At 44.5% G+C, this 17,401-nt stretch overlaps 1 protein-coding gene across 1 annotated transcript in view; it reads left to right on the forward strand.

The window, feature by feature from the left end:
* TNRC6B (trinucleotide repeat containing adaptor 6B) overlaps positions 1–17,401 on the forward strand; it is a 225,325-nt gene that overhangs the window by 141,032 nt on the left and 66,892 nt on the right. The window contains 2 exon segments of the mRNA XM_078147524.1: positions 1,600–1,687; positions 15,536–15,557. Of these exon segments, the coding sequence (XP_078003650.1) occupies positions 1,600–1,687; positions 15,536–15,557 (110 nt within the window).

Here is a 17,401-nt window from a genome sequence, read left to right on the forward strand (position 1 = left end):
GATTGCACTACTAGGCATATAACCTTCAAGGAGGTCAGTGATAGAAAGTGAGGTCCCATATACACCAGAATATTTACAGCAGCACTTTTTTTTGTGGTGGCCAAGAACTAGAAACAGGTAGATGCCCATTGATCGAAGAATAGCTGAATGAATTGTAATACATTAATGTACAAGAAAATGACTTATGCTCTGGTGGAAAGATTTACACAAACCATTTCAGTATATGATGCAAACAAAGCCAGGAAGCCGGCTCACAGAATGACTGCAGCAATGTAACTAGAAAGAATTTAGGGTTATAAAACAACTAAACAACTAAAGCTAAATGTGGCAAAATTATAAAGAAAGCTCAACCCGAAGAAGAGCTAGGAAACGTCTCCTCTCCTCACACCTCTGCAGAGGTGGGGGCCCACAAATATGGAATATTGCAGACAGTTTCTGTCACCCTCCGCCCAATATATTGGTTTTACAAAGTTATGTTTTCTCGTCCTCTTTGCCTTTTTTTTTTTAAAGTCTTTGTTAGGAAAGACAGCTCTCTGTCAAGGGGCGATATACAAGGTGAAATCTAGGCAAAATAAAAACAAAAAAAAACAATAAAAATCTATTAAAAACTTCATTGTATCTCTTGGTAAGCATGGACTTGATCCAGAGTCAGACGGCCACAAGTTTAATCCTTCCTGTATTCGTGATTTACCACCTAGACGATGTTGTGTTTGGCCTCCATCTTTGCCCCTAAAGTAAGGAATTTAGGCTGAGGCAGCATTAAGGTCTTTTTTTTTCCCCTTTTTCTTTGAATCCTAAAGCTTGGTCTTCATTCACATTTGAAGGCATATAAAGAGCTGAAAGTTTTAACTCATCCATGCATCGATGTAAAAATTATCTTCTCAAATGATACATGATATATAACTTCAGAAATATACCTAGAAAGATTATAATAAAGACTACTTTTGTGCTCAGTTAAAATATATATGATATTAATTTCTTTCAGTACTTGGAAAACAGACAAAATAATAGTTCCAAGTATACAACAAATGACTTAATATACCAGGCATTCGGCATCGTTTGGAAGTAACAGCATGTGGATTGCAAAGATCTGCTTGTACGTTCATGTGGGGTCTTCTTTCATTTGCAATTTGTAAAAATCAAACCACCTTTTTTGAATTGTTTTGGGTAAATAACTTAAAATTAATGCATTCTTTTCATACCATACTTTTAAATCTCATTTTTGTCTTGCCATTGTATTAATATGCCCAAGACAATGAAATGATTCATTTATGTGTTTTATCATCTTAGTTGAGGTGAAATAGTGCTTACAGTTGTCACAAATCACTGCGGGGCCAGGACTGTGAACAGCAGCAGCAACAAGAATGCCGCGCCTCCCACAGTGTTCTCTTACGCCCCAGGGGTTAGCTCCCTGAGGTATCCAGAGCAGAACCAAAAGGGAGGAAAAGGGAGGCCTCTCTCTCTGCTTGTTCGCAGTGGCGCTCGAGATGCCAGGCTTCTCTTCAGGCCCGGATTGGCTGGCCTGAACTCAGCGATGTGAGAGCACGGACGACGGGTCTTTGGGGATTGCTCATGGGAAATACTGTTTTATTTTGACAGAGAGAAGGAGCAAGAAAGGGAAGAACAGTTAATGGAAGACAAGAAAAGGAAGAAAGAGGATAAAAAGAAGAAAGAAGCTGCTCAGAAGGTACGTCAAACAAGTCAGATTTTTACCTTGTAATGGGAGTCCTGTGTAAAGCTGCATGTGGCTTCTTGGACCAGCATTGCTCTCCAGTAGTAACATTGTTCTGCGACTGAGAAGTCCCTCCCACGAAGTTGTGAGGCCACATATGGTTTAATTGTCCGCCCGTGTGAGATTCGAGTCTAGTAGTGGGGCCATTCAGGATCCAAACTGATTACCATTGTCCTCCCGCGTTTAACTCCCAGCGGCGGGGGCATCTCTGAGGCATTCCTTTTCTTCAGGTTTTGTATTTGTCTGCTTGTCATGAAGTAGTTTTAAGAGACCTTAATGCCCAAAATTCATGTTCTCCAGGAGAGCGGTTACTGTACTAAAAGAAACAAGTTAGTGGCTTCCCCAAATAGACCAGGCATTTCTGTATTTAGAAAACCATCTACATCCCCTCTCCCCCCTTTTGTAACTCGTAAGGCGTCAGGTATCGCCACAGGCCTACTCCAGCGATGCGTCTGAGAAGTAGGTATCCCTCCTGTGCCCTCACCTGGTGGGTGGCACTCCCTGTGACGAGCCCCTCTTGTGGTGTCACTACCCCACCCATGGAATGAGGTCATAGGGATCTTCAACATCCAGAGGTGGACTTTGGAGGGAAAGCTGATGTCTGAGATGTGCTGGCAAATGTCAGCTGTTTTTGAGAGACGTGAGTGAGGAAGGAGGAGCGATGTTAGAAAGAAGAGCCAGGTGTGTGTCCTGAGAGGGGGAGACTTTGGGCTTTGATGCTCGGGGGCAGAGCTGTTGGCCGTTTGTGTGATGTGTGGTAGGTTCTGGTAAGCTTCCCTAGCCCTGACTGTCTCCTTAGGGTTAATGAGATCATATATGGAAGAACCTTTGTAAACCTTGAAAAAAACTACACAAATCCTTACAGCTGTCGTTATAACAGTGATTAGTCCTCTTGGATCTCTGTTTGGACAATAGTAGTATTTCTGCTGGGCAGCCGGGTGGGGCAACGGATAGAGCTGCAGGCCTAGAGTCAGAAAGATCCGGGTTCAAAATCAGCCCTCACACACTTCCTGGCTGTGTGACCCTGGGCAAATCGCTTCACCCTGTTTGCCTCAGTTTCCTCATCTGTAAAATGAGCTAGAGAAGGAAATGGCAAACCACTCCAGTGTCTCTGCCAAGAAAACCCCAAATGAAGTCACAGAGAGTCAGGCACAACTGAAAAATGACTGAACAACAACAGAATTATTTCCACTGCTGTCACAGGAACTAGGAATTTGCTTTGCCTGTTTTAGAGTCCTCTAGAAGGATGAGTTGTTCCTGTGTTCTTGTGAGCATCCGCCATCTCTAGCATCTAGAACTTGTTCACTTAGACTCACCTTCCTTCTGCTAGGGCTTCTGTTTATTCCTTGATTAGTTCTAGAAACACTCTGAGGGAGCAGAATTGATTTGGGACAGTTTCCTTCCCCCTTTGGAAGAGAAACCATTTGTTTCTTATTTTCCATCTGAAGAATTTTGGCAGCAGCTGGGGACAAATTTGAAGGGTATATCTGCCAGTGGGAGCTAATTGTCGCAAAACCTCCTGGGTTACGGGAAAGTTAACTTGGTTGGTCAAAACTATTAGCAGTTTTTCAAAAAGTCCAGAGGCAGGATTCATCTGAGGTGAGCTATAACATAAAGGTAAACAGAATGTGCTACATTACTTCACTTGTGCACGTCATTGGAGAAGAATAGCACATCAGTTTTCTGTTTTAGTTAAGCTCATCCGCTTATGTGCCAAAACTTTATTTGACCATTTTTGGTGAGAAATTTTACTAAAATTTGTTATGAAGAACTTACTAGCAAGATGGGAGAATGAGAAGGAATAGTAGTACTCGACATTTTCTCTAAAGCCCACTAATTCTTAAAAAATAATCTGAGACAGGAAATGGAGTATAGAAATATATTCTGCTGTACAGGAAAATTGAAGGGGAAGGGGATAAGAGAAGAGGGGGAGAGGTAGAAGGGAGGGCAGATTAGGGGTATTCAGAATGCATGCCATCTTGGGGTGGGGGGAGGGATGAGATGGTGAGAAAATTTGGAACTCAAAATCTTGTGGAAGTGAATGTTGAAAACTAAAAATAAATTAATTTTAAAAAATAATCTGAAAGAGGAATTAGGTGTCAGAGGTAGGACAGTTGTGGCTGTCTTTACAGGCTCAGAAACCAAGAAGTCCAACAAGGTAAACAGCCTGATGAAATAACAGTGAGAAATACTCAGGCCTCGCCCTCGTCTAGTGTCCCTCCCTCCATGCCCCGGCAGGGTTCCTGACCCACTCAGCACTCTCTGCTGGCACACATCGCCCCTGCCCTTACCCCAGCATTCTCCTGCAGCAGGCGCCAGACCTCGATTCTGCCTAGCCACTCGCAGAGAAGAGAGAAGTACAGGAGGGCAAGACCATGTTGGAAGGGAGGGGGAATGTGTTCAGTCTAGGATGGCTCCTAAGTCGAGGATCCCCAAGGCGGTGTCAGAAAACCTTCCCCTGAGGCCACAAGAAGCAGCAGCTGACCCAGGCCAAGAAGTAAATGACAGAGGGAAGTGGGGCAGAGCGCCAGCGCGTGGACTGCGTCAGGGCTTAAGGAAAGGAGACCACATCCAGCTGGAGGGCGGACTGAGGCCAGTGGGAAAAAATCAGTTCCCTGATGTGGCAGGGAGCAGAGACTTTGAGATTCAGCCTTATAGGCAAACCTGCCATTCAGCAAGTGGGCACAGGAGAATATAGACAAAAGATTCAAACCGCCAAAGATCCCGGGGGTGGAGGGGGGGATTCACTTTAAAACCTACAGCACGAGCAGATAATAGAAGACTTAAACTATCTAAATAATTGCAAGTGTGTCTAAATAAATATTGCAAGACAAAAGAAATTGAACCAGTGCCTGATGAAACCTAGAATCCTTTAGATTCCCAGCAGCACTCCACACTGCTGCGAGACGCTCCAGAATGGTTCAAGGGACAAATGAGAACCTTAAGAGAAAAATCGAGAGGTGGACAGTGACAGCGGAAATACTTAGCAAACTAGAACACCATGAATCCACGATGGCCAGCCTCCCCCAGGAAGTGAAAGAGAGCGTATGGAGAGCACCAGGATGCAGAGAAGTGAAGGAGGCCTGGAAGAGGAGCCCAAAGCACCAAGACTGAAGAGAAAACATGGCCTCTGTGTGAGTAAAAAACAGTAATTTCTAGGCTTGGACACAGAGAGAACTGGAAGGTCCTAGGCCTGCCAGAGGGGTGGACGGGGGCCTTGAAGACAGAAATAATGAAAGGAACCTGCCCATGACTTCTGTAGACAGAAAACCAAGCATCCCTCCAGCAAGGCCACAGACCGTGGGGGCGCAGGAGCGAACGCCTGTGCTTCCAGACTCCAAAATACAGAGTGGTTCAATTTCACAGCCACAATGATGAACGACTAATTGTTTGGAAAGGAAAGGAAATTGTAATAAGAAGACTTTTCTGTGCCTGTTATGACCTACCACAGAAAAGGGTGGAAAAATTCAAGATGCAACCCAAAGTGATAGACCTTGCAAACCCAGCCTAATTATCAATGAACAAGATGGACATTCAGTGAAAGAGAAGTATTCGAACTGAGAGAGAGAGAGAGAGAGAGAGAGAGAGAGAGAGAGAGAGACAAGAAAACTGCAAACAAGTTATTTAACTTCCAGATACCTCCAACAAGAGAAATATGAGAGAGGTAAATAAATAAGCCTGCCAGATAGAGCCGAAGTAATGAAATAAATGACCCCATTTTGGTAGACTTTTATTAGAAGGAAAAACTAGAAAGAGAAGGATAGCTGTGGATTTTTGTAAACAGAAATAACCGGAGACAGTTAAGTGATTTCTTTCCAGGAGGACAGCGGAGAAGTGTTGTCGAGCTCAAACAGAAACAGGATCAAAGGGTCCCTGGCTGCGTATTGACTTAATTCTAAATGTCACATCATCTGTGTTTCATTGTATTTTTATTTGTTTTGTTAACTGTTTCCCGACTACATTTTCATCTGTTTGGGGCAGGTGTGTTTGATGCCTCGTGTTCTAGAGGATAAAGGTGAAAGCAGAACCCAAAGAAATGAGGCAAAGTGACAGCAGGGTCCGAGGCTTGAGATACCATGGACTTCAACCTCAGATGAACAGACTAAGAAGTAAAGAATTGAATCATCCCATCTCAGAAAAAATAAACTGAATTAGCCGTAACTCTGATAGAGAAAAGTGCAAAACCGTATGGATGTACAGTCAAATTCTGTCAGACATTCAAGAAATAATTAATACCAGTGTTATAGAAATAGTTTGCAAAAATTACGAAAAGAAGGAATCCAGTCAGTTCTTTTTTCTGTGATACTGGTATGATTTTGATGCCTAAACCAGGGAGAAATCAAACAAAACTGTAGACCAGTAGCCATGTCTGTTACCATAACCATCATTTGATAGAATGTTACAAATGTTAGTTATAGTAATAAGGTGAGAAAAGGAAACTTCTCATGAGCATAAGCAAAGAGGAAACAAATGTATCACTTTTAGCTGATATCTACTTTAAAAACTCTAGAGAGTCAACTAAGAATTAAATGAAATAATCAATAACTTCTGCACAGTGGCAAGAAATAAAATAAATCCACATAGGTAATTAACCTTTCTGTCTATCACCAACAAAACCTAGTAGAAGGAGAAAGAGGTTCAGAATAACTACAGAATGGATAAAATATTTGGGAGTCTGTCTACCAAGGCACACACAAGGGAACTATATGACTATAACTATAAAACACTCTTTAAATAAATTTAGACTTAAAAAGGTGGTGAGATATTAGCTGCTGATGGTTGAATCATGCCGATATAATACAAGTGCCAGTTCACCTGTCGTTTATTTACTTATTCTGTGTCATACCAATTAAGGTACCAAAGGATTACATTACAGAGCTAGGAGAAACAATAATGTTAATCTGGAGAAGCAAAATGTCAAGAGTCTCAAGAGATTTCTTGAAGAAAGGTGGGGAGGAAAAGGGCTACAGCAGTACCGTGTCTCAGACAGTACCATAAAGCAGTCGTCAACACTGGGTAGAGATTAGACAAGGAATCAAGCAGTTATGCAGTACACACGATAAGATGAGGCCCACAATCTGCGGAAGCAAAACATGTAGGTTTGATAAACCTGAAGACCCAACTGCTTTGGCAAGGTCTCATGCTGTGACAAAAACTGCTGCAAAAACCTAAAGAAACCAGCCTGGCAGAAGGTAGATGTGGACAGACACCTCACCACGTATGCCAAGATAAGTTCCAAATTACTACGTGACTCCGATGTGAAAGGTCACATCATAAACAAATTAGAAGAGCAAAGAAGTAGATATCACAATCTATGAATAGGGAGGAGTTCCTAAACAAACATGAAAGTGAAAAGGTTTTACCCAAAATAAACTCAGTTGAAATTAGAAGCGCAACAGTTAATTGGGGGTGGGGAGAATTACAGAAAATTTCTCTGCTAGAGATGTTAAATCTGAGATATTTAAGGAACTGATTCAAACATATAAAAATAAAAGCCATTCCTCAATAGATAAATGGTCAAAAGATATAAATGAGTAGGTCTGAAAGGAAGGAATTAAAATTGAATTTCAGTGACATATGAAAAAAATGCTCGAGGTGCCAGATGAGACATGGATATTTTTTGGATATTGCCAAAATGGGAGTTTTATTTTCTTGAAGGGGCAGCTAGGTGTTGTGATGGATAGAGCACGGAGTCAGAGAGACCTGAGTTCAAACCAGTCTTGGTCACTTATTAGCTGCATGACTCTGGGCAAGTGACTTAACCTCTTTGCCTCAGTTTCCTTAGCTGTAAAATGAGTGGAGAAGGAAATGGCAAACCACTACAGTATCTTTGCCAAGAAAACCCCAAATGGGGTCATGGGAAAAACAACTGAACAACACATTTTCTTGACAGTATATTTGACACCACAGTCTTATTTTTTCTTCATTTCAGTGGAGAGGTGGGGGAGTTGTGGTAGGTAGGTTCACTAAAATAAACCACTATGACAAGTCATCAAAGACCATTTAAAAAATTTTTCGGGGGGGGGCGGCTAGGCAATGGGGTTAAGTTACTTGCTCAGGGTCACACAGCTAGTAAGTGTTTTTTTTTTTTAAAAAAGCTTTTCTTTCTTTTCTTTTTTTTTTTTTTAACATGTGGAAGACAACCAAAGGAGAGTTGGTAGGAAATAAAGACAAGCAGAGGAGTTTTGAAAATAATGGGACAAACTTGTTTTACTCATGATGTTGGAAGCAAGCTGGCTGCAGTATAAGCAGAGCACTGGCTGCCTCTGCAGGCCTGCTTTTCGGTTCTACTTTGCCCCGAGAAACTTATTTGGTCAGAATGAAATGCGTTACACGCTGTCCTAGTTGTGACAGAAATTAGCCTTTTGTTCTTCTTGGACAGCTGGGGTTCTCCTCCTCCTGAGAAACTTCATTTCTAGAGCAAAGGCTTTTTATTGACCATGCCAAGTCCAAGTGCCCCAGAAGGATGCCTCGTTTTTGAGATCTTGCATGGGCTTGGCTTTTTCCGTTTCCTCCTCTTCCTTCTGCTCGCCTGCACTAAGACTCCCTTCCCTCATTCCTTCTCTTTTCGGCTGCAGTGAGCTAGGAAACCAGGTAAGCAAATATATTAGCAGTGTGTCCAGATGACAGTAAAGAGACTGAGCGTGGGCCTGCCTGCGGGTTCTGGTACACGGCCTCCAAAGGTGTCACTTCTTTACATTTCTGTTTCTCCGGGGCCTTTTTGCCTGTAAATTCCACTTTTGCACACATCCTTGGCTTCATCTCTCTGCCGCCTTCTTCCAGGGATGCTGTTTGAAGCCTTGTTGCTGTGGTCCTCTCCTTCCTGCCCATTGTCCTCCTAAGGCTGAGGGATAGGGCAGAGGGCAGGCAGCCTCACTTTGGTCAGGCCAGGAGTGAAAAGATGACTCCCATGTCCCCGGTGTGGCTGGCTCAGTCACACGGGGACTAAGCCTCCTGCGTGTGGCTCCCCTGAAGGCCCCCCGCCCCGGGAGGTTTGGCAGAAGCCAGGCTGAGGGTTGCGGCTCTGCACCAGGAGCGTGGCAGAGAGCTTCATTTCTCTCTACAGAATGACGTCACCATGGATTTCTTGTTATACTTTGTACTTTGCACCGTGTGAAAGGCAAGCCGTATTTAGTAATCATTGGATGGATTGAATCCATAGTAACCAGTCTGGCATTTGTGGAAGCACTGCACTAACCAGAAAAACGGAACAATTTAAAGTTGAAAAGATAGAAGTTAAAATGTCCTGAAAAGAGTTTTTTTAAAAATGTGACATCTGTAAACTTGGGTTTGACTTGATGAGGATATATATAAAAAGAGCAATGAGAGGAAACAGCTGCACAGTCCAGGGACACATGGGGAGCCCCAGAGAATTCACAGAGCCAGAGGAAAGAAGGCCCCACCTCTGGGGGACAGGCAGGTAAGAGGAGGCTGCAGGCTGAAGAGGGGGAGCCCCAGGGCCTGCCTCTGCCCGATCTGTTCGTGGGGGGGGTTCCCCCTTGATGCTGTAGTGCACTGCCACATCGCTTCCTTCCCCCCATCCTGCGCCCCTAAAGTGCTGAAGAATGAGATCAAAACCTCCCTGAGCTGTTGCCACTTGTGGGGCGGGGGAAGGGCGAGGGGAGGTTACTCTGCAGTGTTTCTAAAAATAATAATGTAAAACTTTGTCCTTGAAACCTTGACACTTCCCAGTTATTTTCAGGGCTCAGTGTTTTCCAAGTAAGTTTTCATGGAGGGATTTTCCCCTTCTTTTTAAGAAAGTGAGGCCTAGAAAAGTTGAGTGACTTGTCCAAGGTCTCACTTGTTGACTGACCTTAAACAAGGCACTTCCCTACTTTAACACTCTTCCATTTCCCTCCTGAAAGTAAAAGAAGCACAGACTAGGTGACTTCTGAGGCCCATTGCAGCTGGAGGATCCTGAGACTCGCTGACTGATCTGGTCATTTGGGGCCAGCATAGGACACGAAAGTTGCTTGGATGTTGGCTTGTGCTCCAGACCCCCAAGCAGCAGGGTTTTGTAATTTGTTTTGGTCTTTTAGATAGGCCTGGGGCTGTCCTGTGTTGTCAGAGCTGGGGTTCTCCCTTCTTGGATGTAGATTCCCCTTTCCCTGTGGGAAATCCTGGTTGTTTTTACTTGTTACTAAATGTTGAAATCCATAAGGAAGTGGTATTTTTTTGCTCCCCTCCCCACTGCCCTGCAAAGGAACTTTAAGGGAGAAAAAGTTCACTGTGATGACCAGAGTAGTCTTTCTAAAGCAGGTTGTCATATTTAAATTATAAAACGGTGTAGTAGAATCATTTCAGCTGTAATGCAGGGTGTGTGTGAGCACACTGTGCATGGCCCAGAGGAGGAGGAAGAGGCACTCCCTTTCCAAAGGCTGCCTGGTGGCTGCACTTTGGATGGCATCGCTCACGACCCAGGAGGGCACATTGAGGATCTGGCGAGGCTGGCGAGTGTGTACGTGTGATGCTGTGCCCGTGTTTTTTTTACATCAGACTTACATAGGGTGACTAAGCTTGGTGACACAGGTTTTTTTGGCAGCCTCCGGTTTTTTCCATGGTCTGGCAGCATGTCAGATATCACTGGCCACAGTAGGACTCTAGCCCTTGCAGCTTGTCCTCATGGGAAAAATCCTTTGTGCAAGTCTGTTTATTGGAACTTGGATGAAGGATTCATTCAGCAAACAAGTATTGTTATTCCCGTGTGCTAGACAGGTTCTGTGCTGGGTCCTAGGGTTGCCAGGATCATGAATCTAGGGCTTTGACATGTCTGGAGAGGTGGCAGGTGAAGTGTTTTGGCCACAAGCACACAGGTGGTAAGCCTTAGAGGTGAAATGGAAGGTGGGAACCCCCCACCCCCTCTCCAGAGCTGGCAGTCTCTCTGTGGCACCATGCTGTTTTCAAAGAGCTTACCTTCTATTGAGGCGAACAACCTACACTCACAAACAGTGACATACAAATGGTAGGCTTTGTGTAGGAGGAGGCCCTTGGCCTGTACTTTGAAGGAAGGAAGAGATTCCAAGAGGTTGTTCTAGGTATGGGCTGGTGTGTTGAGGGGATGGCAGGGAGAACGATGGGGAGCCTACAGCATGTGAAAGAGAACAATGTGCCCCTGTGGCAGATGTACACCAGCCCTCGGGCTTCAGTCACCTTGTGAAAGGCTCTCCATGCCAAGCAGAGGGGTCTGATTCTGTCCTAAAGGCACCAGGAAATCACCAGGGCTTCTTGAGCTGAGCAGTGACCTGGTCAGAATTGTCCATTCGGCTGCAGTGTGGAAGATCAGAGAGGCTTGAGGCTTGAAGACTGGAAGCCATTGCAGCAATATGGGTGAGAGATGAGGAGAACCTGGAGAGAAGGGGCCGGAGATGAGAAGTGTTTGGAGTAGAATGGATGAGATCTGGCAGTGATTGAGTACATAGGATGTGGGGGAACAAGGAGTTGAAGATGGCATAGGTTGCAGATCCAGGTGACTGGAAGAATAATTGCGCCCTTGATAGAAATTGGACTTTGGAAGAGTTTGGGTTTGGAGTGTAAGATGACGAGCTCTGTCTAGATGTGGAGAGTTTGAGATTCCTGCTGCTGGGGTGCTCCAGCACATGTCTGTGCCCAACTGGGAGACTCTGCGAGCACCCAGGAGAAAGGCCCGTCAGCCCCTCAGTGTTTTGAAGATAACCTGGTTATTTACTTGTTATCATTCCCCCTAGAATGTGAGCTCCTTGAGGGTAGGAATGGATTCTGCCTCCTCATCCCCAGGACTGCTGCCTGGTACCTAGTCAGGGGTGATTGATTAGTTGGCTCATCTTTTGTTATATCAAGCTGTCATCTTAATATCAGAATTAGGTTCAGATAGTCAGTCAGTAAACATTGATTAAATGCTTGCCTTGTGCAAGAAGCTGTGCTAAGCACTGAGGATACACAGAAAGTCAAGAACAGTCTTCCCCTCAGGGAGCTTATAGTTTAATAGCTGTCAAGAGTGAGTGGAGTCATATAAATTGGAGAGAGTAGATGGGAAACAATGTAAGAAAAGAAAGTACCATCAGGGGGGAGGGGTGCAGGGAAGAAGTCGGCAGCAAAGGCCTCCTGCAGAAAGCAGTGCCTGAGTGTGGGAAGGAAGCCCAGGTAAGGCTGGGCCTGCCGGGCCTTCCAGGTGTGAGGGAGAGTTACGGGCAAGGCACAGAGATAGGAGGTGGAGGCGAGTGTCATGTTTGTGGAACACTCAGGAGGCCGGTGCAGCTGGATCCTGGAAGGGATGTGTGGAAGGGAAGAGAAGTGTAAAGAGCCTGGAAAGGTCCTCCGGAAGGGACCTCTTTCCCCTGGAGCCCATTGAGTAGGGGGCAACACGGTCAAACGTACTGGAATAGTCCCCTTGTCAGATGAGTGGAGGATGGAGCAGAGGGCAGAGAGACTCGAGGTCGTGATGCTGAAGAGAAGGCCATTGCAGCTGTCCTGGTGAGTAGCGGTACAGGCCTGAATGAGGGCAACAGCTCTGTGAGTGGGGAGGGATGGTATGTGAGAGGACTTGGAACGGTCAGAATGACAGTATTTGTCATCAGCTCAGCCTTGTGGCATGAGAGAGAGAAGTCAGCAGTGACAACAAGGCGGAAAACCTGCAGGCCTGAAAGGATGGTGGTGCCCTAAAGGAAGTTGGGAAGAGTTCAAGGGGAAAAGAAAGCGAGTTTTCTTTGGGATATGTTGAATCGCGATGCTTATGGGATATGCAGGTCAAAACGTCCAAAAGGCATTTGGTGATGTGACTGGAGCTCAGGTGAGAGACTCAAGGCTGCAGAGAGATCACTGAAGCCCTGGGAGTTGAGGAGGCCACCACATGAGATAGCAGAGTGAAAAAAGAAGAGGACGTGGGACGTGGCCAGAGAGCCAACCCAGAGAGGACGAGCAGTGAGCAGGGGCGTGAGAGAACCGAGAGAGGAGACGTGTCTAGTAAGGAGAAAGTGACCAGCACGTGAGTGACTGCAGAGAGAGAGGTCAGGGAAGATCGGGACTGAGAAAAGGCAGTTCAGTTTGGCAGTTGATAACTTTGGAGTTTTTCTGCACAGTGGCGATGTTGGAAGTCAAACAGCAAAGGGTCTCAAGTGAGAGGAGAAGAAGTGGAAGTTAAAGTGTTAATGGGGGCACTTGGCTGGAGAAGACAAGAGAGGATGCGACAAAAGGTGTACATAGAAGGGCTTGTCTTGGTAAGGAGAAAGGATACCTCTCCATGTGGGACCAAAGTGAAGGAAGGAGATAGGGGAAGATGAATGAGTGATGTGAGATGAGGAGCGGGGAAGAAGGAGGAGCTCGTGGCAGATGGTCGTTATTTATTTATTTGTTTGTTTAGGGGCAGAGGGTGCTAGAGAAGGCTTGAGGACACAACAGAAAGTTTAAAACAAGTGTTATAGAAAGTGGGATACTGAATCAGCTAGAGAAACAGAATGTTTGCTTTGCTGTAGTGAGGGCCCATTTGAGATTACTTTATTTGTATACATTTGTAGTGGACCCAGTTACCATGTTTTCTCAGTTTCTTTCAATTCTGTTTAGCATCTCATGACTAGGAGTGAAGAAGGCAGAGGGTGGGAGTGATCCAGTGTTGGGGTTTGGCAGAGCCTCCAGAGAACAGGGATAGGACAAGGGAGGAAGGGGGATTCGCGTTTTAGAGGGTAGCATAGAGGTAAGTTAAGTCACCAAGGGCTGTAGTTTAGGGAAAGGAGAATGTAGGCAGTACAGGGGGTGGCTGGTGGCCTTCGAAAGAACAGAGGGGTGAAGGAACTGGAGGTCACAGTGAAAAGGGAGAAGTGGAGGGTCAGAAGACCTGAGGCATTGGGAAAGGTGGAATGATACAAGATTATGGTCAGATGAAGGAATCTGGGAGTTCATGAGCACGGAAGCGTGACATTTGTGTAATGGTGAGATCAAGGGCGTGACCGCCTTTTTGTGGCTGAGATGGAGGGGAAAGACTGAACCAGACACTGTCCTTGTGGAGGGAGAGGAGGGGACTGTCCTGGGAGAGAGGTAATAGCAGGATCTGGATTGGATGACAAACTTGGCTAACACGAAGCTCAAGGAAAGATCACTTGGTGAGGGCGGTGTAGAGAGAGCAGGTCCTCACCGTCGACCAGGGAGAGTCAGGGAGGGGAGAGAATCGGGGGACGGAAGGAGCTGGAATCCAGTACAGAGCCCTGAACAAGTGATCTGGAGTCAGTGCAGTCTTACTGTACAGAGATGTTCCCAACAGCAGGTCCAAAAACAAGTGCTGGAATTCGTTGGGATTCCATATTGTGACTGGGAACGGACAGGACAGAAATCATCTTCTTTTAAAACCAGACTTTGCACATCAAAAGATTTGAGTTAGTGTCTTTTTTCTAGAGACATCGCTAAGCGAAGGCAGCAGACTTTCTAGGTTTTTCCTGATGAGGCCGTGTATACCCATTGGGCTGAAGCTTTCCATAGGACCGCTGCTTAGCATTGGCAGACCATGTTCTGTGGCCTGTTGCTTCAACAGAACCTACGGTACACGGCATTTATAGCCCTGGGCAGATTTATGATGAAACACTGGCTTCTTCTGTTATTGATCTTTAATGAATTAGATTGAGTCTGAGGTGATTTCAGGATATTTAAAATGTAGGGGGAAATGCATTGAACATTTTACGGAACTGTTTTGATAAAGATTTAACTCTTATTTTAAATAAATAGGTTACAAGGAACCTGCATATTTCTATCTTCAGTAGACATTCTCTCTGTAGCACTTAATACTGGGAAGCACCATTCATGATACATAGGAATTTGCTATAAAATTTTCTTAATTGAATGAACTTTCCCCTGATGGTGAGAACATGAGAAATACATAGTAACTCCAGCCAATGGCGGACTCAAATCTTTATTTCTTTGTGTTGACCACAAACTTCTCTAGCATCCCTTAATAACTCATCAGGGGACTGCCAGCTAGGAATTTTATCCAGATCCTTTAAACCAATTTATTTTCAGCCTGTGTAACCTTTTAAGGTTGATGACCTCCATATTTACTTCCTTCCTATATTATTTTTATTTCATTTGCCCTCTTCAAGCTTCAGAAGTTATCCCCTAACTTTAGTGATTCCAAGACTTGGTTGACCATATCTGTTTGTTTTTGTTCATAACTTCCATGATGTTTGTAATATGTTATTATATTATGATACTGACTGTTAACCTTCATGTTTCCAAACCAAAGATTTGTAATTTTAAATTTTTGCTTTATCATCCTTATTTATAAAGAAATTCCTTAGTCCCTGTGGCTAATTTTAAACCTTTCAACTTTATGCATCTTAATGGTATTTTGGGGAGGTGTGGTGACCAAAATTTTGCCTATTTGCCAAGTTCAGACACTGATTTTATAAAGGTGAATTATTTTGTTTGACCTCAGTTGCAGACCATTAGGCTGGCCATTGTCTCTGGGGAATGACCCCTCAGTTCTGATGAATAAATGAGCATCCAGGGTCTAGACCAGAGCCTTGCACATAGTGTAGGCACTTCAGTGTTGTCTTGCACAGTTTAGATTCTTTCCTCCTTGTGTCCCTGATAGTAGAACCCTTAGTCTGCTAATGGTTATCCTAAGGCCTCATGGCCTACTCTTGGCCAGAATGGTGCTCTGGGATTTACCTGTGTGGAACTGAATCATAGTGCAGAGGATTCCAGAAGCAGTTTCTGTTCTCCCTTGGACTAACTGTGACTTGTCAATAACAAAGATCTATTTGTAAAAATCCTGAATTTTTATATATTAGGAGAGAATTGGGAGCATTTTAATACTCTTATTTACTTCTGTTTACTTTGCAGGTCACGGAACAAAAAACCAAAGGTAAGATTATTTTTACTTGTTTGATTCAGAAGAACCATTTAAAGTGTTTACTTCACCTAATCCATGTTCCCGGGTCAGTTGCCAGTTTTCTTGAAAAAGGAAGGCGAACTCTGTGCACAGTAATTAAGTTTATGCTGAATTGGTGGAATCAAGCCTGGCATTGGGCAGCAGAGGGATTGGACGGCTGTTAGGCAGTTTTCAAGAAGAGGGGTGTTTTCTGGAGGAAAAAAATAAATCCATTTTATTACAGGTGATTGGGTTGTGCCTTTGAGCTCAGGGTCTCAAAAAGCTTTTTCCTATAACTCTTAGTGCCTCTTTTTTGGAAGGAAGAGCTCAGGGAGTTAAATGCTTTCATCTGTGTTATTTTTTAGTCATACATCTTTTTAAAGAAAAGCAGCAGGTTTTAATTCGACGGGGAAAGTAGGATTCTATTGGAAGAGTCATGTGTACATCCGTTTCCTGAAGTAATAGATTGAATCCTGGAATTCAACCAAATTAAGGACCCTTTAGGGCATCTAAAACTTGTTGATATTTGACTCCCCTTTGCAGGAAAGATCAGTGAAGATAAATAGGGGAGAGTAATTCTGTCAGCTCTGCTTAGCTTTTTCTTCCTGTCCATCCGAAGTCTATTTTTCACAAGAGCCGGAAATGGGAGTTGTCACAGCTATGATACACGTGGGGCTCCCACACTGTACCAGCTCTAGGGAGAGGAGGCTTCTTGCCTGTGGTCAGCCCCCGATAGAGATGCTTCTTTGCCCGCATCAGTCTTTTCTCCTGGGGCCTCTAGGGGTTGGTTTACCCACCGTGGAACAGAAGGTGGTCTGTTTCTCCTCTATTCTCCTACCATCCTTAATACAAATATGTACATCTATCCTAAGGATTTTTAGGACCTAGGAACAAGTGGGAGAAAACATGAGAAAAGAAACAGTTTTTAGAATTACAAACTTCTAAAGTTTTTAGAAGTCTCAGATGAATATTATCCATGGTTTTCATCAGGCTGTACGAGGAGTTAGGCCCTAACCTTGGGCCCCTTCCTTTTCTTACACACACACACACACACACACACACACACACACACACACACACACACACACACACACACACACACACACACCCCACCACCACTACCACCACCACCACCCCCAACCCGTGAGGAAGGACAAAAGCCACATGTGTGGTGATGGGACAGGACGTTGAATTTTATGAGGAAGAAAGTTAAGATTCACCCACATTTCAAAAGGAAACTCAGACTCTTGTGTCTCTCTCCTTTTTTTTTTTGAAAAGAAAGTCTTTCTTCTGGGACTAGATGGGATAGAGGCTGAGGATGCTGCTGAAGCTGCCAGTGAGACTGGGGGGAAGGGGGGGGGGCTAGGGGTGGCATGGCCACAGGAGTTTTTAGCCAGGCCAAATTTCAGACTTTCATTGGGGAACAGATAGGTTGGGAGTGGGGAAGGGGAGGCAACAGGGCAGAGAGAGCAGCGGCGGGGTCTGAAGCAGAAACAATACACGTCCCTGTGGCCACGGAATTTAATCATAAAGGTCTCCCCATCAGTTTTTTTTTTTAAGGATTAAAAACTCAAGTAATTCATTTCAAAGAATGTCATGGATTGATGTTTTTCCCTCATTCAATTTTCTCTGAGGATTTTGCCTCTCTCCTTTGACCTTATTGCATCACACTCACCTTATCCCACTTGTTTGTGTGTGTAGCTCTTAGAAGGCAGGGCTTGGTGTCCTTTCCAGCTTGTATTCTCAGCCCCTGGCATACTGCCTTGCACATGAGAGATGCTCGGTAAGCGTGTGTTCAATTCCTGCGTGAAAAGGAGAGGAAACTAACCCAAGACAGT

This window comes from Phascolarctos cinereus, unplaced genomic scaffold (assembly GCF_003287225.1).
Source record: "Phascolarctos cinereus isolate Bilbo 61053 unplaced genomic scaffold, phaCin_HiC Scaffold_1;HRSCAF=81, whole genome shotgun sequence".
Lineage (NCBI taxonomy): Eukaryota > Metazoa > Chordata > Mammalia > Diprotodontia > Phascolarctidae > Phascolarctos > Phascolarctos cinereus.